Source organism: Myotis myotis, unplaced genomic scaffold (genome assembly GCF_014108235.1).
Source record: "Myotis myotis isolate mMyoMyo1 unplaced genomic scaffold, mMyoMyo1.p scaffold_m19_p_5, whole genome shotgun sequence".
Lineage (NCBI taxonomy): Eukaryota > Metazoa > Chordata > Mammalia > Chiroptera > Vespertilionidae > Myotis > Myotis myotis.
In genome coordinates this window covers 5699339-5726626 of record NW_023416357.1, presented here as the reverse complement: position 1 = coordinate 5726626, position 27288 = coordinate 5699339, and the positions used below count along the sequence as shown (strand labels likewise).

Sequence of the window (27288 nt, the reverse complement as noted above, 5' to 3'; positions counted from 1 at the left end):
GTAAGACCTCAGCAGTCTCCTTGATTCAGTCACAGGGCCATTGTGCAGGGATGACTCAGTGATGCACAAACGTGGGACATGGAGGGACCGGGCAGCAAGCCTCCCCTGGAAGCCTCTCTATGCCCTGACGTAGCGACACTGGGAATTGCTTTAGGAAGGTGGAATGAATGAAATAGGGGAGCATACCAGATCTGTTTAAGCAGGTTATACTTGTTTACCTTGACAAGAGGACTTAAAAAATATATAGGCCCTAGCCGGTTTGACTCAGTGGATAGAGCATCGGCCTGCAGACTGAAGGGTCCCAGGTTCGACTCCAGTCAACCGCACATGCCTGGGTTGCAGGCTCAATCCCCAGTAGGGGGCGTGCAGGAGGCAGCCGATCAATGATTTTCTCTCCTCATTGATGTTTCTCTCTCTCTCCCTCTCCCTTTCTCTCTGAAATCAATGAAAATATATTTAAATATATATTCCACCTAAAAAAGTCAAAATTAGAGAAACAGAGGAGAGTGGTAGTTACCAGGGATTGGAAGGTGGGAGAAATGGGGAGTTATTGGCCAAAGTGTACAAACTTCCAGTTACAAGGTTAACAAGTTTGGGGCTTGACTGTATAGGATGGCGATTATAGCTAATAATGCTGTGCCATATACGCGGATGCTGCTAAAACAGTAGATCTTAGACATCCTCACCACAAAAAAGAAATGGTCCATGTGATGGATGGGGAGGGTAGTGAATGCTATGGTGGTGATCATCTTGCAATGTGAATGTGTCAAATCCACACTGTGCCTGAAACTTACTCAATATTATGTGTCAATTACATATCGATAAATCTGAGGGGAGGGAGAGTTAAGTTTTAAAAAGAGAGAATGTATATAGTTCAGGCCTCAGACTGTGCAGTGGGGTCTCAGGAATCTCTGTCTTTACTATGTTCTCCAGGTAAGTCCAGATTTGAGAATTGAGGACCTAGATTTTCAAATACACTCCCAAATCTTACTTAGATTTTTAGTTTTAAATCTACTTCTTTCTCCTCAGTCTTTAGCCAATGACAAAGCAGAATAGTCTCTCCTTTCCCAGGTCTTCACAGTCATAGAATGAGTGTTGAGTAACTTCTCTCATTGCTTACCAAACATGGGTTTCATTTGACAAAGGAAGACACAACCCCGAGATAGTTCCACCTGGTTCCAGGCCACACGGTGCAGTGACAGGAGGGCCAGACGCTGGCTGCTTTAGCCTCTGTGGTCTGTTCCATTCCATTTGCTCCCTTTCCCACTAGCTTTACATCCATGGGTGAGAGAGAAAAGTGGGTGTCTCTGGAAAATCAGACACAAATTAGGGTACATGTAGATACTAATCCTTATGCAACATTTTTTTTCAGAGAGGAATGTACAGAGTGAAAAAGACTTAAGAGAAAGATCAACCAGGTACAATGTGTGGACCTTTGGATTTCAATTTGAACAAAATGTAAAACTTAAAAAAAAAAATTGTGAGGCATCTGAAAAATAACACCACCTGGATAATTAATAGCATTAAGGAATCATGTTTAAGGATTTAAAAGATGACAGTTTTAGCATGGTCCTGTTTTTCAAAGTCCTTGAGTTTTAGAAATACGTATTGAGAATGTAATGATGTCTGGGTTGCTTTAATGCCAAGGGTGAAGTGAGGGGAAAGTGACTGTGATGAAACACAGATTCGAAACCACCTTGTCCCGTGAGTCGATGATTAAATCCAAGTGATGGGTGCACGAGGCTTATGGTGGCATTCTCTCTACCAATTCACATGTATATATAAAAATTCTCATAGAACATTTTAATCCCTTTCTCTCAAGGACTGGCTTACAGCTTGGTGGGTTGTTTGCTTTACCTGCATCGTAGTAGGCTCATTAGCGAGGCCCACAATTGGACAGAATATTGATAGCTGGATCCCATTCAGGGAGAAAGGGCCTCGGCCTTCCACCAGGACCGCTGTGACACAGGAGCTCAATCCCAGCCACTGGAAGCGGAAGCCATGGTTCTCTAGTCATGGAATCTCTTTCAAAGGAGCCATGGACGTCTACAGCCTGTTACACTGTGAGGGGCCTAACGCTGCTATAGAGAGACCATCCTATATAATAAAAGGCTAATATGCAAATTGACCAAACAGCAGAACGACTGGTCATGATGACATGTACTGACCACCAGGGAGCAGATGCTCAACATAGGAACTGCTCCCTGGTGGTCAATGCGTTCCCACAGGGGGAGCACTGCTCAGCCAGAACCCAGGCTCACAGCTGGCAAGCACAGCTGCGGTGGCTAGAGTCTCTCACACCTCCAGCAGCACTAAGGAGCAGCGAGCTTAGTGATAAGGAGCAGCGAGCAGGCGGGCACTAAGGAGCGAAGAGTCCCGGACTACGAGAGGGTGCAGGCCGGCCTGAGGGACCCCCCCAAGTGCATGAATGTCATGCATCGGGCCTCTGGTTAAATAATAAAAGCAGTTTAATAAACCATTAAAAAATTTATGGAAGAGCAATCACATATTTCATAAGAGTTCTCATAGCTCAGAGTATACCTGGGAAATGGTTAACGTCTCAGAGTCAAATGAGGATGCCCCCCCCATCAGATTAGGCGGCACATTTCTAGTTAGGGTGTCACGTTCAACACCAACTTCCAAAGATGCAGAGGAAACTGCAGGATCCAGACATGAAGGCTAAACAGTGCGGCCCTTTATTCCTGCCCACCACCTCCTTTCTGAATCTACAAAGAGCCGTGAATCTCGAAGGGCAGGGTCTACCAGCCTTCATTAGAACTTCAGAGGGTGCAAGCTCCCAAGTTAGAGGAAAGGTGTTTGGGATTATTTTAAAACATTAATGAATCCGCTATTATTTCAATGAAATATGAACTACTTTTAGTATTTCAATGAGATATGCTTTTTCAGTGCACACACACACACACACACACACACAGGAGACAGCTTTGTCTTATGACCTAGAAGTACCAATAGAGAATCTTAGGGCGAACAGAGCTAGATTTCTGGAAAGATAATGTTTTGTGTGCTTATTTTTCTTCCAGAACTCCAAATAGTTACCTTGGCAGTTGGTCTGCTCTATGACTGCCCATCTCTGAAGACTGGAGGCTGTTTACAGAAACGGAGTCTCAGCAGTACATTTCCATGAGCTCATTATTAGTTCCCCTTCCACCCTTCAGATCTCGCATGTACAGACGAATCTCCAGGCCGCAGAAGCCCCTGCGTTGAGCTTTTGTTTTCATTCCAAACAAAGCGGCAGAAGTCAGGTGTGTGAGTACTGTAATGTCAGGGCATCTTTTTAGAATCCCTGCTTCGGTCACTATTATTCACAGCAGCTCCACTGCCAGGTCTTGCCTATGTCTTTATGCTAATCAGCCAGCCCAGGGCTCCTCCTCCTCCCAGCCTCCCTTAAGAACCCTTCACTGTCTGCTGTCCCAGAGGGTAACTCCGACCAGGCTCAGAAATCACTTGACTTAACTCGGCTGCACTTCTTTCTGCTTGTGTGTAATTACTCTAGCAGCCCTCTCTAAAGACGGGGGGCATTAGATTTCATGTCAGCAGAGGGAGTCCAAACGGCCCAGACTGTCATCTGTTGGAAATAGTTACTGTGTAGGCTTTTACACTTGAAGGGGGAAACTTTTCAATATGCTCTGAAATGAAAGAAGAACTTTGTGTTTTTATCCAAGTGCACCGGCATCTTTTTCTGTGGGGGCAGTCACAGCGGGGAATGCTTATTTTCAGAATCACGACCAGGAAACACTTGGGAATGTATTAGAGAAGTACATGGTTTACACGCGAGGACGGATCCGCGCGTCCCTCTGTGCTTTGGGGTGACTGGCCCGGGGAAGGAGATGCCCCAGAGACCCTGGAGCTGTGGTGATACCGCCGGGACCATGTCTGCTGTGCCAAGAGGAGGCGGCAGCCACCTGCTGCGCGGTTTGCACACCTGCAGGCCGAGGCTCCCGGAGGACCCGCAGCAGCGAGGTGAGCCCGGCAGGTTGATGCGTTGTGGGTCTGTGAGCTCCGGGCCATTGGATTCCTGAAAGGGGGCGGGGGAGGGGGGGTTGGAGAAGTGCCTGGGAATCTCTGGTTGTAAAATGCTTGGCAATCTTGCATTTTTAAACCCTGAGAGTAGTCCTAACAGGGATGCATAGGGTGGGTTAACCTGGACTCACTGTTGGTGTTTAAGGGACTCTGGGAGACTATAGACACGCACATTCCTTGGAGCTGTCATTCTGGAGCTCATGGGTCTAAGCGTCTGGCCGCTGCCATTCTTCTGGAGTTTGCCCGATGTTGTGTCATTGAAAGCACCCAAGCGGGCCAGACTGGATCCGCTGCAGGGGACGGGTGGCGGGGGAGGGGGGTGCTGCTGAGAGTGGCTGTGAGTTAGCCTGGGACTCTCTCCCTGTCCTACTGGTCGTGCACTTCTAACTTCGAGTTTAAGCTTAATTTTGTCTGGCTCTCTGCCGTATTCCTTTGTGGGCAAATGAAATATATTCTTGACTCTTTCCCTTCACGGTCCAGGAACAGCTGGAGTCAGGCAGAGCAAAGGGTCGCGTTTCACCCCGTGGGCACTCGCTCAGACTAAGCCTGCTACCTCGCAGCCATCCTCGCCCTCAGGCTTTTTAAAGTTTCAAGTCCACTGTCCTGCCAGCTGGATCAGTCCATGGCAGGCGATTGACATGAACAGGCGGGATGATCCCATCCATCCATTCTGTCCGGGACAGCAAAGGACACTGGAAAAGTCCAGGTGCTGTCACAGATGACATCATTCCCCCCGCCCCCAGATGAAGGATTTCCCCCAGATATCTATAGCTTCTCCTCAGTGACCCGTGATGGATCTGGCTATGGATCAGTCTAGGCTACAAGCTCTCTATTTCTTTTTCCATAGACACAGCTTGGGATTTCAGTGACGTGGGGAGTGTTGGCGAAAGGACTGAAACGCCCCTCTTCCCAAGGTAGCATCTGTGTGCTAGCATTTGTGTGACCCTGTCAGGCCGCCTCCCTGAATGTGGGCTGATGCTGTACAAGGCTTAGCATAGCGTGGGTAGGAAATACTTCATGTTAAATGAAAACAGAGAAAACTCGTAAGACCGTTCCATGCCATCAGGGCTCGTGTGAATTATTTTGAACTAACTGCTTTGGAACATAAAGTCCTGGCATGTGTCTGGGTTTGAGCACAGAACTAAAACATCCTAGCTCGCCTGTCAGTAGGCAACCCAAATTCAGCACAGGGTTCTTGTGTGCTGCTCGTTTTGCTTGAAATATTTAGAGCTGCCTTCCCCCAACTGCTGGTGTAATATTTGTTATATAAGACTTCCTTGGGGAGGGGGGGGGAGCATAAAGGGGGTGGTAAGAATCATCCATAAAAATTACCACCCAAAGATGGTTGCTATTAACATTTGAATGTATAGTCTTCTAGCCTTTTCTTCTATGCACATGTTTAGATTATTCTATTGTGTAATTTTTAAACAAAAATAGACTTTGTACATGGTGCTCTGTAAACTGCTTTCTAACTTAAAATAGGTCATAACAAATGCCCACATCTTCATATATTCTCCGACCACCTTATTTGTAACAGTTGTATACTATTCCTTCCTATGGATGTAGCAGAATTCCTTTGGGCAATTCCCTACTGTTAGATAGTTCATCGATTACTATTTTTTTACTCTTACAAACAACACTGTGTCTAATATAAACTAATGGATAAATCATTGCAGAGATAAACTTATTTTCGTGGGATACATTCTTAGAGGTGAAATTGCGGGGTCAAAGAATATGCATAGTTTTAATGTTTTGCTTTTTTGTGTGTGGTTTTTTGGCCAAATGGCCCTCCGATCAGCTGTGTAGGAATAGATTCCCAGGAAACCGGGTATTGCTTAAAAAGCTCTTTCCCGACTTTACAAATAGAAAATAGGATCCCACTGCTGTTTTAATTGAAGGCAGGCTGTCTTGACGGGTTCTCCCTTACTGGCCATATTCAGAGCAGCCTGGAAATATCATTATGATGGCATTCTTCCCAAAACACCAACAAGACTGAAAGTCCGTCTCCTTTCTCAGACTGCAGCTTTGGCCTAGGACAGTGGTCGGCAAACTGCGGCTCGCGAGCCACATTCGGCTCTTTGGCCCCTTGAGTGTGGCTCTTCCACAAAATACCACGTGCAGGCACACACGTACAGTGTGATTGAAACTTCGTGGCCCATGCGCAGAAGTCGGTTTTCGTCCTGGGCGAGTCTGTTTTGAAGAAGTACTGTTGACATTTGGCTCTGTTGACTAATGAGTTTGCCGACCACTGGCCTAGGATGTTTAAAAGCAGCCATCTTCTTCCACAGCCGAGTCTCGAAATGCCTTCCCACATCAACCACAAGCTGTAGAGTTGTGAGGCGCACGAATGCAATCCAGACTGACAGCTGGCTGTTCCAACAAATGCCGCCCAGACACCCGAGTTGACAAGTGAACCTGGGCAGTGTTTGCTAGGCTGCTGAATGGTGTTCCAGTTACGGTCTTGGAGTTTAAAAATATTCATTCGGTGCAGAGGCTCTGATTTTCCCTCTAAGCTATATTCAAACCTCGCTATTATGCAAAGTTCAGAAAAGTCCAAGGAAACAAAGCTGTTTGTTTCAGACTGTGGTCTAGCTTGGATTCATTCACTGAGGCATTCTGCCCTCTCCGCAACCAGCCCAAGGTTCCAGCTCTTTTATTTAGCATACAGACCACGATTAATTGACATTTAATTCTTCAGAGGCATGACCAGGTTCAACACATGCATTCTTTCTTTTCTTTTTAAATTAGATTTTAATAAATTTTTATTGATTTTTTAAAGCGAGGAGGAGAAGGAGGGGAGAGAGAGAGAGAGAGAGAGAAAAGAGAGAGAGAGAGAAACAGTGACTTGTCGCTCCACTTATTTATGCATTCATTGGTTGATTCTTGTAGGTGTCCTGACCAGAGGTCGAACCCACAACCTCAGTCAGTATATCAAGACAACTCTCTAACAAACTGAGCTACCAGCCACAGCAACACACACATCTTCTCCAACCCTTCATACTGTATGCTGAAGTGTTTTATGTTAACTGAGGTATTTAATTCTTTCTACCTCGTCACTCATACAAAAAGTACGTTTGGGTATTCCTCTAGATAAAGGTCACTTATTCTATAGCAGTTATCGGGGCGATGACTGTGCAAAGCACTGTGTCAGATGCTGGGTATGAAAGTTGAAGTAGGCCACCTCAGCTGAGGTTTCTGGTCCACACGGCGTTACCTCTGTGGCAGCAGATGCTACATCAGTTGAGAACAGAAGTCCAGTAGGCTCCTCTCCCCACTCATTGCTTCCTTATAGCTTCTTCCGTGGCATTTTAAATCCATTTATCTATAACATCAATCTGAGATTGCATCTATAATGATCTGGCAGATACTTCAAAAAGAAGATATACAAATGGCCAATTGAAGCACATAAAAAATGCTCAACCTAATTAGTTAGTAGGGAAATGAAAAATAAAAACTACTGTGAGATACCACTTCACAGCCACTAGAATAGCTAAAATTTAAAATACCGATGATATTATTTGTTGAGAAGAAAGTGGAACAACCAGAACTCCTATTCATTCTTGTGAAGTGGTGTGACCGCTTTGGAAAAGACCTTCACAGTTTCTTGTAGAGTTAAATCCATACCTATCCTATGATATAGCAATTCCATTCTTAGGTATTTTCCCAAGAGAAATGAAGATGATAAGTCCACAAAAAGTTGCACAAGAATGCTCACAGCAATTTCATTCCTATGAGTGCCAATATGCAAACAACCCAAATATATGTAAGCAGGTAAAAAATGGATGAGAAAATTGTAGTCTACTCATACACTGGAAAACTACCCAGTAGTAGGAAGGAAGGAATTACTAAATTACGTGACCTCATACTTGAACTCAAATGTGTACACACTTTGGGGATAAAGACAGGAGGTTGACCCTATGGGAAGAAGGACCAAGATCCTAGCACACGTGTAACACACACACCATGGGCTGGTATGCTCCAGCAATAGCATCCATGTCAGCCTGCTGATATGCTGTGTTATGAAAGGCCATCTATTGAGGATGCTCTAGACAACTTGCATGGTAGGTTCCACTGGGAGACCTATAAAATCCCTTGCAGAACTATGATTCTATGATTTGCCCATAATTATTTCATTCATGTTGGTGATGTCTCCTCCTCTGTGTTGTACAAGTTCTTTGAGAGCAGCAAACCAGGTTTATACCATGACCACACCACAGTGCTAACATGTCACTTACAAACAAATCACACTTACAAAGCAGTTTGTCCTATGTCAGACACTTAAGCACTTTTCATGTGTTAGCTCATTTTTTTTTACACCAGCCCCATGATGTAGATAATGTCAGTACCTCACAGCTGAGCCAGGATCCTAACCCTAGAAACCTGACACCAGAGCCTGTGCTTTTAACCCATGTTCATTGCTTCTGAGGGAGGCACAAAATACATGCTCAGCTAAGCACCTATAAAGGGCCTGAGTGGCTGATCATTGAATTTAATTTGTGGTTCAGTCATTTAAAAATGTGTTGTTATTAAAGTTACCAGTTCATTTCCATACAAACTACTAACCACATCCTACTGTCTCCCAAAAGGGTGTATTTGACGCTTAAAAAAATAGGTGTGAAAATGAAACTGTATAAATGCAAACAGCAGCCCAGAGCGAGTGGCCTGCTTCCTGGGCTAGCCGTCTTGACATTTAAATAACCACCCAGACTACATCTCTTACGATGCTGGGGTCCAGCCCCAGCAGGTCCAGGGGTCCCCAAAGGTGTGGACGGAGTCGGCGAAGAAGGAAGGACACGGAGACAGTGTTCAGTTGATCAGCAGCCTAGCCAGGATCTCTAACCAGGATCTCCAGCCAAGTTCTGGTCTGGATCTCCAGAGAGGTTCTGCTTAGGATCTCCAGCCAGGTTCTGTGTCCATGTTCTCTTGCTAGGTTCTCCAGCCAGGTTCTGTAGCCATGTTCTGTGTCTAGGTTCTTCATCCAGGTTCTCTCACTAGGTTCTGTCTCTAGGTTCTGTGGCCAGTTTCTGTCCAGGAACTTTTGCCATGTTTTCTCCAGCGAAGTTCTTCTGTCTCTAGAGAACGTTCTGTGTAGGTTCTGTGCCTAGGTTCTGTCTCCCTAGTTCTGTGTTCTAAGCTCTGTATTCTAAGTTCTGAGTTCTAAGTTCTGTGTCTTGCTGTCTTATTACATCTGTATTTATACCAGTTGATTCAATCCTATCAATCTCTATTACAAAGGTTAGGGCGTTTCTTATCTTCATTCCAGGGAGTAAAGATTATGTAGCTTAAGCATGATTGTTTGTAGTTAAAGTGATTAATTACCCACCTGGCACTAGTTAAGAGGTTTTATTCCCTCCCTAACTTCAGGGGAAAATCCCTACCTGGGGAAACAACCTTTCTCAGAGACCTTGGTTAAAACACATAGTGCCAAAAAGGTGAGCAAACATATTAAGAACAGTATGCCATATATGCCAGGTCCCTTGAAACAGCAAGCATGGACCGGCTCCCGGCACCAGACTACATCTCTTACGATGCATGGAGTGTGAAAGATAGCAATGAAGCACTTTTGGAACTGGGCTGGTGTGGCCTTGGAGAGATGGCTTGGTTTTGACAAAGGGAACAAGCAGTATCCCTAACTTCAGATTCAAAAGGAGCTAAATAATAGTCATTATTATAAATCACCTTTTTATTTAAACTAAGGACTCTCCTTAAAGTGCTGGCCCTACTATTATTTTAAATCATTAACTCCTCTTCTATCTGATGACCAGATAGCTCACCCTCTGTAGATGATAGTAAACAAGCCAGATGCCATAGGGGTAAGATCTGGACTTCCAAGAAGGGATGATAATCTGAAGATGTCTTTTGGTACTAACTAAAGCAACACCAAAAGAATGTAAAATGGGCATCTGGGAGTTGAGCCAGGAGGAGGACAGGGGTTAAATTGGAGCTGAGGAGATGGGACCTGACCTATACATTCAAATAGGAGGGAAAAGAAGGAGATTTTGTGAGTGCCCCGTATCACTGTAGGATGGTCCTCAGGTCCTAAAAGGACTCTAGGCTCCCAGGGCACAAATTCTCTTCTATCAGCAGATCAAAAAAACCCAAAAAACAACAAAAACAAAAACGCATCAGACCTCCAGCAACTACAGCGCAATAACTTGATCATCGCTCTGGAGTGGGGATCCTCCTAGATGGAAAACCATACTTCAGACCTATGTGATATCTGATTTCAGTCATTGGTATCCTCTCTTGTGAGAAAAAAGGTAGTAATTTGTAACAAGGAGGGATGTTGCCATCTAGAGAGAAAAGAATAAAGAGAAAGTCTTTGAACATTGGAAAGAGACCATTTAAATCTGGGGTTGGCTGTGTGAAACTTGAGTTGTCTGCAAAGAAATTAAGTTACAGATAAAAATTCATGTGTATGTAAGTTTTTGTAAGCGGGGCATGGGTCAGACACATACTAGCAATATAGATGATGAGGCTTTGTTTGAGTAACAAGACCAATGTTATTATAAGGTGCTTCATTCTCAAGTACGGATTCCAGCTCTGGTGTTACTTGCTATTTTTTTTTTCTTTTTGAAAATTGAATAAGCTAAAATTAATCAGATTGTCTTGATAGTGGATTGAAACAAAATAGGTTTAGAGGGACTTGTAGAAAACAACTAGCCTTAAATTTAATGACAAAAAAAGAAAAAAACACAAATCTTCAAAAACACAAACAAACCATAATAGAGGAGCCAAACTTCCTTCTAGCTTTGTAAACGTTTCTCACATGTTGAGGCTTAAACTCGCAATATTGTTACTGTCCATTACTTTGCTCACAGCAGGCAAATAATGTTTACTAAATAAATCAATATTTTCTTCCCCAAAAGTTCATCCAAGTGACTGTTATTCATAAGTCCCTGAATGTTAGGGCTTCACAGATCAGACAGTGCAGCTGATTTTACGTATTTGAAACCTTACACAGAGTAGAGAAGTTAGTAGTTAATGCAGAAATCTCGGACTACACGGCCATCTACATCTACCTAAGAATTGTATGGCATAAGGGCCATCACGATTAAAAATATTTTAAATGTTCTTTGAAAATTAAAACTAGATAACCTTGAGTTTCTCCTCATTTTAAAATACTCATAAAAGAAGATTTACTTGGTGTATAATGATCCTAATAGTAATCATGTAAAGAAAATGACTAGTATATAAGGGAGGAGGAAAGGAGAAAGGGAAGAGTGGAGAGAGGAAGAATGTGTAGGAAGGCAAGAAAGGTGGTGGTAGAGAGAAATATGGGGCCAAATGAAAGCAAAGAAAGGAGGAGGAAGCAAATGAGGAAAAGCTGATTTTTAATAATAAAAGTTCCAACATATGGTATATACATTCAATAGAATATTATTCAACCTTAACAAGGAATGAAATTCTGATACATGCTACAGCATGGATGGTCCTTGAAAACTTTATGCTAAGTTAAATAAGTCAGACACCCAAAGACAAATATTGCATGATTCCACCCAGATGAGGTACCCAGGACTGTCAGAAAGTAGATTAGTGGTCCCCAAGAGCTGAGGGAGTGTTACTGGAATTAGTAGTGTTTAATGGGCACAGGGTTTCAGTTTGGGATGATGAAAAGTTCTCGAAATGGATGGTGGCAGTAATTAACACATCAATGTGAATATACTAATGTCACTGAACTATACATTTAAAATGCTAAATTTCATGTTAGGTATATCTTCCCACAACAAAAAACAAACCCTTTAAAAACAAGACTTCGCATAGTTACAGCATCTCCTCTCCTCCTTTCTTCTTGACTTATAACACTTCAGCAATCATTGAAAGCCGGAAAGAAAGGAAATGGATAAACAGAAAGGATTGTGTTCAGTTTTCTTGAGGATTTTTCAAGTCATATGAAATTATCCATTGGATAAGAAGTCAACGTTTTTCTCCTGTAATTTTCTTCAGCCTGCTGGACAGATGTTTCTGGTGAGGTTGACGAATTGCTCCCTGGCCTTGACTTCTCCCAGACTGGTTCTGCATCAATGCGATACGGGTGTGGGCACAGAACCACCCGCACAGGCGTTCCTGCTGCAGTTCTGGCCCCGGGGCCCAGCAGGGCTCCTTGGTGGAGATGAAAGCCAGGCTACCGGCTTCTGCCTGGTCCCAGGAGGAGAATGTGGTCCAGGTTCTGGCCTTGGGAGCCGCTCTCGCCTTCCTTCCTGCGTTCGCCTCCCAGGTCTTGTTCTCAGTGGAGCAGCATCCACTTACTCCTGTGGAAATGGGAAAGCCAGGAGCCTGTTCTCCCGCTCGCTCAAAGGCTCAGGACAAAGGAGACTTGGAATTGGGTGCCGCTGCAGTCAAGCCTCTCCCTCTCGCCCGTGTCCTGGGAATCTAGGAAGGAACTGCAAAACAATGCGCTTCTTTACCGAAGAGGAAGGGCTTCCATGTTTCGGAGTTCAATACACGAAGCTCTGCTTGGGCCACACTGCCTTGGGAATGGTCTTTGTGAAGATTGGTCTAATTCTTTCTAACATGATATTTTGTGTCAAAACTACCTCCTTAATGTCAGCAGTATGAAAACAGAAGACAATTACTTCAACTTGACTCTGAGAGATCATCTTAAACCTGTGCATGCACCTGCTCAATAGTGGTCTTCATTGTGCCCCGAAACCTAGACCATGCACCGGTTTCCTCCTCCAGCACGTCCAATATGTGGAAGCATTTTCACATTGCAGGTCATTCGAGGGGAAACTGTGTGATTTACACATGCTGGCAAATGAAATAAATGGTCCCAACTTGACCAAGCACATCTTTATTACCCTGTGGGCATGAATGAAGAAAACTGTAGAGAAAGAGCATAAACACTCTTTCCAGCAGCCAGGGAGCCCACAAGTGCTGCCACTGAACATAGTCCAGTAATCCCAGATTGCAAGTGACTGCCACAGAAGCACACAACAGTTGTGTTTGTGGACAGACCTAGTAAGACCTTCAGCTTATGGAGAAATGGATACGCTCTGTCCAAAGGAACACATTCTTTTGAGCTATTTTTGCCTGGGGCTGGAAAAAATTGATAAAGAAATCTTCAATTGCTACTCATCATGTCATTGGCCTGCGGACATTCTCAAAAACTTCTTTAGAGTCAGAATATGAAGAGAAAATGGCAAGAGGAAGTGAAGCACCTTGCAGTGTTTACAGATGGCAAAACCAAGGTTCAGGACAACTCCCGGAGCCTGGGTCACAGCTCTACCAGGCTGGTCCAGACCTGGAAGCAAAACTAGGAATGTCTCCCTGGCCGGCATGGCTCAGCGGTTGAGCATCTACCTATGAACCAGGAGGTCACGGTTCAATTCCCGGTCAGGGCACATTACTGGGTTGTGGGCTTGATTCCCATTGCGGAGCGTGCAGGAGGCAGCCGATCAATGATTCTCTCTCATCATTGATGTTTCTCTCTCTCTCTTCTTCTCCCTTCCTCTCTGAAATCAATAAAACTATATGTATTTTTTTTATAAATTTCTTTATTGGTTAAGGTTATTACAAATGTGTTCTCATCCCCCCATTAACACCCAACCTCCCCCCCCCCCCCCAACTCATGCTCTCAGCCCCGTGTTGTCCGTGTCCATTGGTTTGGCATATATGCATGCATACAAGTCCTTTGGTTGATCTCTTCCCCTTACCCCCACCCTCCCCTACTTTCCCTCTGGGGATTGATAGTCCGGTCGCTGTTTCTCTGTACACAAAAAACCTAGAAATGCCAGATTTCTTAGAATTGGCAATTCATTTCATTTCCAATGAAAACTTAAAGCAGTGCAAAAAATTTAGAATTGGATTAAAAAGGTCGAGTGTTTTTCCCCTTTTACTTCACATGTGTTTTTTACAACATGCTTGTACACAAACTGCTTAGAGCTTACACAGGGATGGCCAGGCCTGGAAACAGCCCAGCAGGCTCCATTCATCTTGTGTCTCAAGTTGAACTGGGGCTTTTGAGGCGGCCTGGAAACTTCCTGTGCGAACCGCCTGCTTCCCTCCAGGGTGCTAGTTATTTCACCTTCTGGTCGGTACAGAGTGTCCCATAAACTAGCATCAAGATGGTCCCTTCACAGTTAATCCTGTCACTGTGTGGCCCTACCGCCTCTTTCTGTAAAGAAATCCTTCTTATATTTTGGTGGGTAATTTGTTGTTTATTTCCTTTCTCTTGCATTTTGACAGAGTTCCTCTGTATTGGTGAGAACCAAGTACAGAACGTTTCATGTTTGTGCTTCTTTCATGAATTGACCCGGATTCCTTTTATATTTTCTGGGCTACACTTTGCCCTTTCTTAAAACTGTCTTAGAACATGTTCATCTAGTTTTGATATTTGTTCTTTTTTCAAAAAATCAAGACTGTGATTCAGAAACTTCGTGTCTCCTCCTCTGCTGTGATGTGTTGGTATTTTCTACAGAAGATATCATTTACAGTTGGGACTTTAGATGCTTCAAGTTCTTGTTAAAGAATCTGAGTTCTACAACAAATGTTTTTTATGTAGTTTAGGTTTCCAGGCTAAGTGTTTGCTTCACAGGAATGACCATTTTAACTAACATTTAATAATCACAAGCAGAGATATTTGCTAAACATTTTTGAAAAGTCAGATTTCAGACATTATGAAAAACTTTTGCATTAGAGAGGAAATCATTTGTGGCTTCACAGAATATTTGAATGATTGATTTCAATATCAACTTCTATATTATTTCAACATCCTTCCTACAGGTATTTCTTTTTAAGTCTTCAGAGTAGCCCTTGACTTCACTTTTCATTGAGTCATAATAACCATAGTTTCTCATTAATAACATCTGGAGGTTTAGTCACTAACCCCAGGAGTCTCCACTGCCATCGTCCTAATCCTGGTCTCAGTGGAAAGAAACCTGGGGTTGCTTCTCAGATATGTATGCAAGTCCCCTGGGAGCCTGTAAATGCAGCTTCTGAATCAGCAGGTCTGGGCGGGGCCTAGGACTCTGCATTTCTAGCAAGCTCCCAGTCAGTGCTGCTGGTCTGTCTGGACTACACTTTGAGAGCAAGGATCTCTACAGCTATTTATGGGCCATAGCCTGAATTCAGAAACATCCTGATATTTAAAACAAACAAACGAAAGAATAAGAGAATGGGAGCTCAGGGGAAGTGAGGAGAAAGCTAGGGGTAAGAATAAGGTGATGAGTGAAAGGAACGAGAAAGACCTCTGAGGAGCAATGAGGCATTTCTTCCAGCCGACGAGAGTCACAGGGTGTCGGCATGTGACGTAGCACTGGGGACAGTGCAGGAGGCAGCCGATCAATGAGCGAGGGCAGGGCACCTCGCTTGTATCCAGTGTCTCCTGTGCAACCTGTAGTCTGACAGAGTGCTATGTGAGTATGCATGTATGTATATGTACATGTGCATATGGGTGTAGATGTCTGGATAGAGAGAGATATATATATGTCTATGTGGGAGACGGATGGATAGAGAGAGATAGGTAGATGGATATTCTGCTTTATTCCAAAAAGGTTTGAAGAGGCAACTCGACTAGGGGCTCTCACATGCTCATATCTGAGCCACGGGGTCTGTTCTCAGTCCCCGCCTCCTCTTCTGGATCTGCTTTTGGTTCAGTAGATCCTTTCAAACCTCCTCCATTAAGATGATTCCTCAAGAAAACCCTCCAGTTACTTTCCTCGATGAAATTGGTTTGTTTGTCAGAGACTGAGTGCCAATGAAATAGAGGAGGGACAAGACCTTACCACCCACCCCAGATTTGGGGGAAATTGTGGAACAGGGAGAAAAGGAAATTTATATTTACTATTCACACTTTAGAATCCTGAAGAACTAAGTTCTTACATATCTGCATAAGTTTCTAGCTGAATTCTTGTCTGGAGACTTGGAGGAGTACTTGCAATAAAGGTGAAGAGCAAGAACATGAGATGCCTCTCAAACATGCATTCCAAACTCAGTGAATCCATCTTGTTCTCACCTTTATTTCCATACTAGAGGCCCAGTGTATGAACTCGTGCTTGGGTGGGGTCCCTCAGCCTGGCCAAAGATCGGAGCCAATGCGGCCATCTTGCTCAGTCTGGGGTGAGGGACTGCAGGAGGTTGGCTGGCCATGGGAGGTTGGCTGTGGTAACACACTGACCATCAGGGGGCAGCTCCTGCATTGAGCGTCTGCCTCCTGGTGGTCAGTGTGCATCATAGCAACCGGCCAATCAATAGTTCAGTCGTTCAGTCATTCTGTCACTTAGGCTTTTATAAAGATAGATATTTCCATCATTCTGGAATCTGCCAAGAAAGAAGATAGTGGATGCCTGCCTGCTAGGTGGTGCAATTCAAGAAGAAGTCTATTTTGGGCAAGGAGCTTGAGATTTGTCCTTTAATTATGGGTGTCTGACACTATAGTAGGAAGGGATTATTTTTAAAAAGTATATTAGTTCTACTTATTCATATGGTTTGAAGGATCAAATGGTTCTACAAGTGTTTTTTTTGGGAAAAGCCAGCAGTCTCCTCCTTGCCCCTTCCTTTGCTCTCTCTTTTCTTGCTGCCAACAATGTACATATTATACATGTAGAACATGATATTTTACAGGTGAGGTTGTATCAGATATCACAGTATGACAGGTGGGAGTTAAAATCAATAATTTGTAGGAGGGGCCTGGGTTTGATGAATGGTTTTGCCACTTACTAGTGGCATGATTTTGAACAAATCCCTTACAGCAGGGCTCCTCAAACTTTATAAACAGGGGGCCAGTTCCCTGTCCCTCAGACCGTTGGAGGGCCGGACTATAGTTTAAAAAAAAACCCCATGAACAAATTCCTATGCACACTGCACATATCTTATTTTGAAGTAAAAAAAAAACAAAACAAAATGGGAACAAATACAATATTTGTATTTGCACGTGGCCCGCGGGCCGTAGTTTGAGGACCCCTGCCTTAGAGCCTTGGTTTCTCCACCTGTACTAGTAAGTAAGCATCTGTAAATATGGTAGAAAGCATATTTAACCCACAAAGTGATTAATTAAAGTAGACACCATGATGGATAAAAGCTCTTTGCCCACTGGTTGCTTCCATTGTGGAGCAGAATGACAGGGGAACTGAGGTTGAGTTATATCAATAGTACACTGTGTCCTTTCTTGTATATAACAGGTACTTAAATATATGTGTGGGATAAGTGAACATCTTTCTTCTCATAATGAAGTAGTTTAGGAAACAACCATGAATATTGGGAATCATTAAATGTTATATGAACCTTAAAACAGGCAAAACATCAAAATTAATCCTTAAGTTTTTAAGTTTCTCCTCCCCATTCTTTCATCTTCATTCCTTTTAACAGAAGACTGTATTTTAAATTTTTAATTATTCCATTTGCCTCAAAACATCAGAGATGCAAGATGATCAAAGAAGCAAAGAGCAACCTAGCCAGGTCTCTTCTGGAATTTAGCCTAGCCTCTTAATTATTTCCTCTCTCTCAGTCCTTCCTCCACTGGCCCCCTTTCCACACAGCAGGCAGAGTGATCTTAAAAAAACAAATGCATATCCCAGTGAATCACTCCACAGAGTAAACTCTCTTCCTGGCTTCCCATTTTTCCTTTGAATGAAAACAGGACTCCTGGCTCAGCCTGCAAGGCTTCCCAAAGCTCCAACTTGGTCTTTGGCCTCCTCTTGTACCACTGTCCTCTCTCTCACCTTGCAAACTATCTCATACACAGTCATCCATCACTACATATTTGTTAGGTCAATGGCTTGAATAATAAATACATTATAAATAATAAAGGATAAAATTTTAAAAATATAATTTCAAGGACCTTCCTTTTATTTTCAAACTAGAGGCCCGGTGCATGGGTAGTGTCCCTAGGCCTGGCCGGCAATCAGCCCCAACGGCTGACTGGGGCCTTCCTTCCCCCAGCTGCCAGCTGCTGGCCAGGGCCTTCCTTCATTCTGTGCTGCCCCCTGGTGGTCATTTCACATCATAGTGAGCAGTTGAACTCCAGGTTGGTCAAACTCCCGAGGGGACAATTTGCATATTAGCCTTTTATTATATAGGGTTTTCCTACTGGGTCAGGTGCGAAAGCTGGTATGAACCCAGTGGCTTGATCAGTGCTTACTTTGTCTTTGTCTTGGAGCCCAGATAAATGCGTGGGAGAAAGGGAGAAAGTTTAGATGGAAGTGGAGGGTAGGAGATTATCTGCTTTCTAACTAATGTGCTGGGCCATGTCAGGCTGAGTAGGCGGCTGCCTGAGGCTAATGTACCTTCAATCAGACAATGTGTGCCTGGGTCCTAACACAGTGGCTGGCACACAAAAGATGTGCAATAAATATTTGTTGAATTAACTAATAAAAAGGGCCTTCTTACTTTACCATATGCCTTCCAGGCTGCAAGTAACCCTGTGGGATTTCCTCCTTAATGCTGCCATTAAAGATCACTTTTGCCCGTGTTTAGCTGAATGTTTTGATAGAAGGAAAGTGATGTAGTTTGTCTTGGCTGAGGCCAAGTCATGCTATTTTAAGAATGACTATCCAAGTCCAGTTGAGAAAAGACCCATTCATTGCTGGGATTCATAAGTATTCCCCTGCACATCCACAAAGACAGTTTCCTTTCAAAGTCACTAGGGAGCTCCTTTCTTACATCTAAAGTAACTGCCGGGAAGGAGCTTGTTGGAGAAAGAGCAAAGGCTTGAGCTACAGTCTAATGTGGATGGGATTGCCAGTGTGCTATTGCATGTTTTGTGCTGGGGCTCACTTGGCTCCCAGGGCGGCCAGGGCAGTAGCACTTGCATACGAAGTGAGTAGTGTACGCCATTGGGCTGAAAGAAGGCATCCAGCTTCGCGTGGCCACAGGAGCTCAGCAAAGGGCCGTCTGGCGGAGTTTGTGACACTCTCATGGAGAACATTGTGGGGAGCTGGAGAACCCTTTCTGGCATCTGAAAGGTGTGGTAGTTCCTTGAAACGCCCCGGCTAGAGGTGATTTATGCAGCCTAGGGGTGCCAGGTGACCTCAGCCTGTATGGCAGCACGGAATGTTGGTAATGGCTTCTGGAAACCTATCGGGAGCAAAGTTCTGAGCTCATATTTGGGCTCCTCAAGAAAGTGTGTCATCAGTTAGCCATGTTGGTTATGAGTTTCCAAATGGGGGTTGGTGGCATGCCACATGTTTACTATTCTTTTTTGTTTGTTTTATTAAAATCTAATAATTAGATCTAAAAATCCATTTAATCTTCACATAAACTGTTAGGTAAGTACTGTCATAATCTTTCTTTTTTCAGATGAGGAAATGGGTACAGACATAGTCAGTTTCCTAAAGCCAATTAGTAGTGAAACTTGTATTTGAACACATGCCCTCCTAACTCCAGACCCCAAGCTCTTAAGAGCCATGTAATTTTCCCTTAGAATGCTGGAGTGCTGATATGTAAAGCAGTGATCACCCATTTATACCGTAGAGTCAGTGAGTTTCTCCCTTTGTCCTACCTAAGATAGGAAAATATAAAAGATTAGTAAGGTTGGTACGGCTGATGACAAACTTTAGCTGCTTTATAACACTAACACTGATTCTTAGTCTAAATATTGAAAGCATTTCTTAGTATATGACTACTCTAGTCAAGGACATATGGATTATTTCTAGATCATTTTTAAAGCTGGAATGCAGTACATCTATACCTTCAGATCTGATCCAAGGAGGAGCTCTATTATCAAATGAGGTTTTTCACCCCTTGAAACTTTTTATTCTAAAAGTATAGGTGTTAATCACTCTGTCTTGGTGGGATTCTGAAGGCGGGGAATTATATTTTGTTTTTCTTAAACCCTTAACACATGTTCTTTTAATGGGATGATCACTCTATTTGTGGAAATAGATTTACTGTCACTTTCCCCCAAGTATTTATTTCTGTAATTACCTATTAAAATTATTTATAAATATTCCATTTATAGCATCCATGTAAAACAGTTTGGATTTTACCCAAAGGCAGAAAGAAAATACAAATAAATAAACAAAATCTTCAAATATTTTTAGTTGGCATTAGAAATGTCAAAATATGGTTTTATTTCTTTTCTTTTCTTTTTGTTTTACAGAAAAATCTGTCATTGCTCAACCAATATTTGTTTTTGAAAAGAGAGAGCAATCTTTTAAGGTAAGATGAAGTGACTTTTTTGTTTGATTTTTACTTTGACAAAGAAAATTATATTGAAAGAAGCTAGCTACACTAAATGATATATCCCTGCTGAATAAGTTTATTTTCTTATTCTTCACTTACAGAGTAGTGCCTCCAGAATATTTATATAGTAGGGATTTACCGACAGCAATTTAGCTGCAATGGGAAGCCAGTGACCTTGTCTTGAATCTCCACTAAATTATACATTTTTGGAGTGACTTGGGTGGGAGGGACTGAAAGAGATCAGAAGGGCTAAGGCTCCTCCAATCCAGCCTGACACGGAGTATTAAATAAGTTGTAAACTGCGATATTTGATTTAAAAAGGGATCTGAAGAACCCTATCTTTTTTATCAGCATCATACTTGCTTCAAAAGACAAACAATACGATTACTAATAGTATTCTCACTTTATCTTAGTATTTCCTTGTTATTCATTCTTACGCAGGTAATGTACAGTGGGGCCTTGACTTATGAGTTTAATTCGTTCTGTGACGGAGCTTGTAACTCAAATTACTCGTATGTCAAATCTTAAAGTGAACGAGTGAGACACGTGATGCTGGACTGATGTTGTGGCGTTCACTGTGACGTTCGCTGCGCCAACTAGCGGTGGGGTATCTGAAGCTGGCTCATAACCCGAATTTTAGCTCGCAACTCAAAGCAAAAAATCGGCCGAGAGATGGCTCGTATCTTGAAAAACTCGTTAGTCGGGACACTCGTAAGTCAAGGCCCCACTGTATATCACTACTCCCAAAGTTAACTAAAGAAATCTTAACCCCCCAAGCCCTTGTTGAAAAACCAGATTCATGGGCCCCAGCCCAGGTCATCCACTCAAAGTCCTAAGTAGGAGTTTCAGAAGCTCCCAGGGGTTCTGCAGTCACTGGAAAGTGGACCCGCTCTGCTGGACTTGGCTCGCTCTTGAATGCATGTTCATGACTAACAGTGAGCAACTGTGTCCTGGCCTCGCTCAAGAGACCTGGCTGTGGAGAATTCTCTTAGAAAGCGACAGGGGAGAAGTCTGGTGTGAAAACTCTCACTGGCAGCTTCCTTTCCTTCCAGAGGCCTGCGGAAGAAACCCTGCACGAAGCAGCGGAACCTGGTAACGATTTAAATCTTGTATTTCAAAATCAACCTTTAGACAAAGAACATACTAGTAAGCAGGTACAAGCATTTTGGCATGTGGCACAGACTATGTAAAACTTGATGGTTTTTCTTGTGTTTAAACATGAAAGTGTTATGTGCTCACACAGAATAGGGTATACGGATGTCATATTATAAAATGGCACACTGGAACTTTATATCATGTTATTAAGTGATGCTATCCCAATAAATTTAATTTAAAAAGATTTCAACAGGAAAATGTAGTTCAAACTGCATTAAAAACTCAAAATGAAAAAAAAAATTTATTAAAACATGAGAAATAAATTCTTCGAAACAAAGAAAGCCTGAGGAGAAAATTCAGATTAAAGGAGATAGACGACTTGTGACAATCAAATGCTGTCTATGATTCTGGGCTGAATCCTGCACTGGGTGGAAAATGTTACAAAGGACATTATTAGTCAATGGACAAAATAATGGTTGGTGGGTTAGTTCAGAATATTGTATGTTATGTTAAATTTCTTGCAGTTGATCATCATACTGGGATAATATGAGAGATTTTCTTATTCTAAGATAATGAACATTGAAATATTTAGGTGTAAGGGACATAAAACACACAGTTTAATCTGAAGTGATTCAGCAAAATATGTATGTAAATCGAGAATGATAAATCAAATGAGGCAAAATGTTTACAGCTGCTGAATCTGATTGAAGGGCATATGAGAATCCTTTGTACTATTTTTACAACTTTTCTGTAAATTTGAAAATATTTTCAAATTAAAATAAAATTAAAAACAAAGAAACAAACAAGAAAGTAGATTGGCTATTGTTTTGAGAGATGACGTGAGGGTCCCTGAAATCAGTGACGTTCACAACTCTAAAATCCCATGATTCTCTACTGCCTTTGTTTCCACGTACCAAAAATATTCTCCATACAATCTCGGAATTCATATGCAATTTCTTGCTGAAACTACTTGTGTCTGGTAGTTTCACAACTGTTGATATGACTATCAGTTCATAATCACCTAGCTATTAACCCCAATATTTAAAATTGTGCTTCAGAAGTTAATGTGTTACCCAATGATAATTTGTATAGACAAAAGGAAGTTCTATTTGTCCCCCATATCATCGGTTGAGGATAATTTGTTATTGCAAGCAATTTTATCCTTCACATTGAATTTCTTGCAGAATGTAATGGTTTTTCAAGAAAGCGCATACGGTCTTCATCTTTTTGTTTGCAAACTACAGATTCTCAGTCCCGAGGAGGTAGGTATAGTGTAGACTGTGAGTGTTTCTCTGTTACGTTTAGTCTGAGTATAAAATTTCTAAGAAACTTTTCAAATGGATAATTTTTAAAAGTCTACCCACTGGATAGTGCTTATAATATATGGTTATATGAAAATAGCAGATTGTTTTCATATAACCGTACGGTGAGTGCATTCAATTGGTCAACAATGAAAAAAGACTGAAAGGACGGAAGCCACAATGTTAGAAATGGTTATTTCAGGTAATGGGATTATGAGTGGTTTGGTTTTTTAGCTCCCTCTTTGTATTTTGCGATGTTTACAAAGTTTCTGCCTTAAGCATGTATTAGTTTTTGTAGGGAAAACAGTCATTTTCTCGTAAGCAACCACCTACTTAAATAAAAGATGTCCACCTTTTAAAAAGACACTTTGTTCTAAGAACGTCATCATGTAGTGCTGTGTTCTGAATAATCAGTGACTTCGTTTGCCTCTCTTCTACACTCAACGCACTCGGTGATTCCTTGTAGAGTTGATTGCATTGCTCTCTGCCTTGTAATACAGCTGTTTATGCTATGTCTGGCTCCTCCACTGTAAGTGCCTTGAGATCATCGTCATGCCTGATAGAGTATCTTAAACACGGTGAGCCTCAAAGAGTTTCTAGAACTTTGAGCCTGTCACGCTGACCTTTCCAAATCCATTCTCCTTAATGATGATCTTTCTTTCTCAGCTGCTATAAAATACTGACATTTTAGTGGCAAACAAAGTAGAGGTCTTAACGAAGTATGAACGGAAGAAAACCTTAAGAACTTTACAAAGCCAGATAATATATCTGTTTATTTTCGGCAGAAAGTTTGAACTTGATGATTTTTTTTTAGGATTTCATGTTTATGTTAGCAATATACTGTATACGGCAGCCCTATAAAAGAATTTGCTTTATTTTACTTATTATTTTCCATGTATATGGTTTATAATACATATAGTTGTATATACAAGATATACAACTATGCTTTAGATTCTTATTCTAAAGTTTATGCTTTAGATTTATATTTTAAAGTTTAGAATATTAATCCTTTTGTACTTTTCATTAATTAAAACATTACTTCCTTTTTATTTGAAATTTATAATGCTTTGCTAAGCATTATAGAAACTTTTATTTTAATAAAAACTATTTTATTTTAATTAAAGATTTGAAATGGTTGGAACATTTTCTACATTAAAATTATGATTTATATTCTTGGGTGTTTTTGTTTCTACTGAACAACCAACTGCCTTTTCCAAGTTAAGCTTGCCACTAGAAATAAAAAAAAAACCACACACACACTATTCACTTTCTTTTCACTGATCCTCATGTACCTGGGAACCACTGCATATTCAAATTAATGAATTTATATTCTTATTAAGAATTCCAAGCACGACTGAGCAACAGTATGTCAGACACCTTTCAGATACAGAAGAGATGCTTCTAACTCAGCAAGCCCCTCTAAGCCTCACTGACCCGTTACAGACAGTAAGAGGAATGGGGTCCTAATCTCAGAGGGATGGCTTTGAGTTATCCAGATAACCGCTAAATTCTTATTTTAATCAGACCAAAAAAGTCAGCTACACAAAAAGGAAAGAATGAATAAAGAAACCTTCATATCAGTAAGCACCATTCCTTTGTATGTAGTGCAGAATATTGGTGGTATTGCAACAGAGAAAAAATTGCATGATTTTATATGGTAAAAATATATATTAAAAAAAAAGGAGATATTTTGAGTATCTCCATTACTCAAATGCTCCAAGGCTCCTGTTTCTGCAACCAGGAGGTGATCACTTTGAAATGTCTAGTAATTCTGTACTCGTAGCCACCACCACAGTCTTAGCTCACAAGCGCACTTCCTAGGAAAATAACGTATCACAATGATTTCACTTCTGTCTCCAGGTATTATTAGAGTAGGGAGAGGGACAGAATTTGCTAACAATTTTTTAACATTCTGTAAGGGTTCTTTATCAATTTAGATTTTATAATCTGTAGAATTTGCCTCAGTATTCCATTTCATGATTCTAAAGACGGCCTATTCTGTTAATGACCTAATTGTCACTTACATTTATGAGAGGAAACAGAACTATGTAGCACAACCCATCCTGCCACCACGCATTTCTAGCAGTCAGCGCTCTCCCGTGCACTGCCTCCTACCCTATTAGTGCGGACACTGACATCTACTGGTGAGTTCCATGCGAGACTGTTAGAACCCAAATCACACAGAAACAGACCCACTCTCCTAGACTTAATTTTTTCTAAATATTTTTTTTCTTACAGTGAAGAAAAACAATGTTTTTATGACACCAACTCTTGTGCAAAGGAGTGTTGACATGAACAGTGCAGAACAAAGTATGTAGTTTCTCTATTACGAAAACCTCAGAAATTACATTTTACCATCTATATTTTAATCTCTGTGTGTGTGTGTGTGTGTGTGTGTTGGGGGGATGGAGGTAAGGCTGAGTGACAAAACGAGAAAGAGTGTATTTAATAAGCCAGGTCCCATGGCCAAAATAAATACTTATTGGGTAAAATCTTGGCTGGAAGTAAGTACTAAGCAATTCACTGGCTATTTTGACTTTGATTAGTTAATCATAATCATTAAATTAGTCAAATAATATGGAGGAAGAAGTATTTCATTCACTTAAGATATGTTGACTCTTTAATTCTGTTCCATTAAGGTCCTTTGAAACATTCTGAACATGTCCTAAGACCTGCTATTTTGCAGCCACCTCGAGCTCAAAGTTGTGAAAAGGTAAGACACCATGCATTGGAACACTGCAAGACTAAAGAACAAACAAAAAATAAGGTAAGAAAACTCTGCCGTGGAAGGACTGACCGCAGTCCCTCATCCGTCCGTTAGTAGGTGGCTGTGGGCCCCACACCAGTCATGAGCATTAGGAGTCGTTAGGGGTCGTCTGAGCTTTATATTGTTGCAGAATCAGCTGCAGAGCTGGAGAACACCTGGCCTAGAGAGCAAAGAGCCCTCAGTGACCGCATTCCACATGCCCTCTTACGTGGGAGAGCTGTTCCCAGGACCAAGTGTTGTGATCTCTCCGAAGCTTTAAAACTGAGTGTTACAGGACGGAAAACCTTGTGGTCTTGTTCCCGTGCCCTGATCTCGTGTGAGAATAGGGAAAGCAATGAGGTGCCAGGGGCTGGGAGTCGGAAGTCAAACGTAGCGTGGCTTTGCTGGTTTAGGTCACACCAGGGACCCACTCAGATCCCTTTTCATGGATAACAGGAGCAGGGAACTACCTGCACAGTGTCACTGGGGGGAGGGGGAGGGGGGCGTTGGGAAGCCTCTGGAGATGACAAGAATTCTCTCTTCCATTGTGATACGTTATTTTCCTAGAAAGTGGGCTTGTGGGCTAAGGACTGTTGTGGGTGGCTGAATCAGGCTTCATGGGCCTTTTAAAGGACATACTCATTTTGCTCAGGCCATGCAGATATGGGTTTGAGACAGTCTCTTGCTATAGTTCTAGCTGTTTCCTTCAGAAGCGGGCACTTCAGAGGAATGAGACACAAGATGGAATTTAAGAGTTACTTCCATCAGTCATTTATTTCCAGCTAAACTATTGAGGGTTGGTCCACCTCATTTTGTTTTGTTTTTCCTTACTGAACATAAGGATAGCAACACATGGAGTGTTAAAAATAACAGTGAGTTCATTAATTCAATGAAAAGAAATCAAGTTGGTAGTAATCCTACCTCTGCTACTATCTATGTTTGCATTCTTGGAAAAAGCACCCAACCTTCCCTTTTTATTAGTGAAGTGAGGGAGTTCAACTTAGTCAACATTTGCCAACATTTTTATATTTCTAATTCTTTTTTTTGGTAAAATCTGATTTCATGAGACCCATTGTGAATTAAAAAAAAACATTTTATTATTTATGCATGGTTTATGATGTGATTTTTAAGTAACATGTTTTAAATTTTAAATCAGTATATTAAAAGTTTTCATTTCTAATAATCATCACATATTATTTAAAAGCTTTTATTTATTTATGAAGTGATGCATGTTAATTTTTTAAAAGTTTATAAGAAGTCCTGACCGGTTTGGCTCAGTGGATAGAGCGTCGGCCTGTGGACTGAAGAGTCCCAGGTTCTATTCCGGTCAGGGGCATGTACCTGGGTTGCGGGCACATCCCTAGTAGGGGGTGTGCAGGAGGCAGCTGATTGATGTTTCTCTCATCGATGTTTCTAACTCTCTATCCCTCTCCCTTCCTCTCTGTAAAAAATCAATAAAATATATTTTTTAAAAAGTTTATAAGAAAAAATATGTGTTGACTAATTTTAAAATGTTATTATATTGCATTTGATTTTGTAACAGCATTACCATAAATTATAGATTAAAATTTTTATTACATGTTATGATATCAAAAATAGATCAATATTTCTTCTTCGGCATGTTTTTTAAAATCTTAATTGCATATTTAAATAATAAAATACAATATATTCCTTGCATTTTCTTGCTAAGTGATTAAGCAGAAGGGAGATTTTCAGGCCGTCGTCGGTAAGCATTGCTACGTGAACAACTCACGAAGGTTATGAATAGAACCTACTCTTCATTAGGGAAAAGCCTAGTCGGATATGCCCACATTTTCTATTTAATGATCTTCTAACATCTAAAGACTAGCTACGTGCTGTGTAAGAATTCTGACAATATATGTAATTTATGGATCTAGTGAAAATTATTTCTAGGTGAATTTTATAGAACCATTATTTTCATGTTCCTTATGAACTTGTATATCAAAATCAGAAATATTTTTA

The 27288-nt window shown here is 41.6% G+C and overlaps 1 protein-coding gene across 2 annotated transcripts in view; it reads left to right on the top strand.

Moving 5' to 3' along the window:
- Positions 1–3438: 3438 nt before the first annotated feature.
- RANBP3L (RAN binding protein 3 like) overlaps positions 3439–27288 on the top strand; it is a 42264-nt gene continuing 18414 nt past the window's right edge. Inside the window, exons 1-6 of one of the 2 annotated variants that reach the window (XM_036310273.1) lie at positions 3439–3981; positions 20081–20139; positions 21216–21255; positions 22443–22520; positions 24798–24869; positions 25199–25272. In XM_036310273.1, coding sequence (XP_036166166.1) covers positions 3849–3981; positions 20081–20139; positions 21216–21255; positions 22443–22520; positions 24798–24869; positions 25199–25272 — 456 coding nt within the window. In that variant the 5' untranslated portion in view covers positions 3439–3848. Of the gene's footprint in view, positions 3982–20080; positions 20140–21215; positions 21256–22442; positions 22521–24797; positions 24870–25198; positions 25327–27288 lie in introns of both variants that reach the window. The other variant, XM_036310272.1, reaches the window with a different exon arrangement.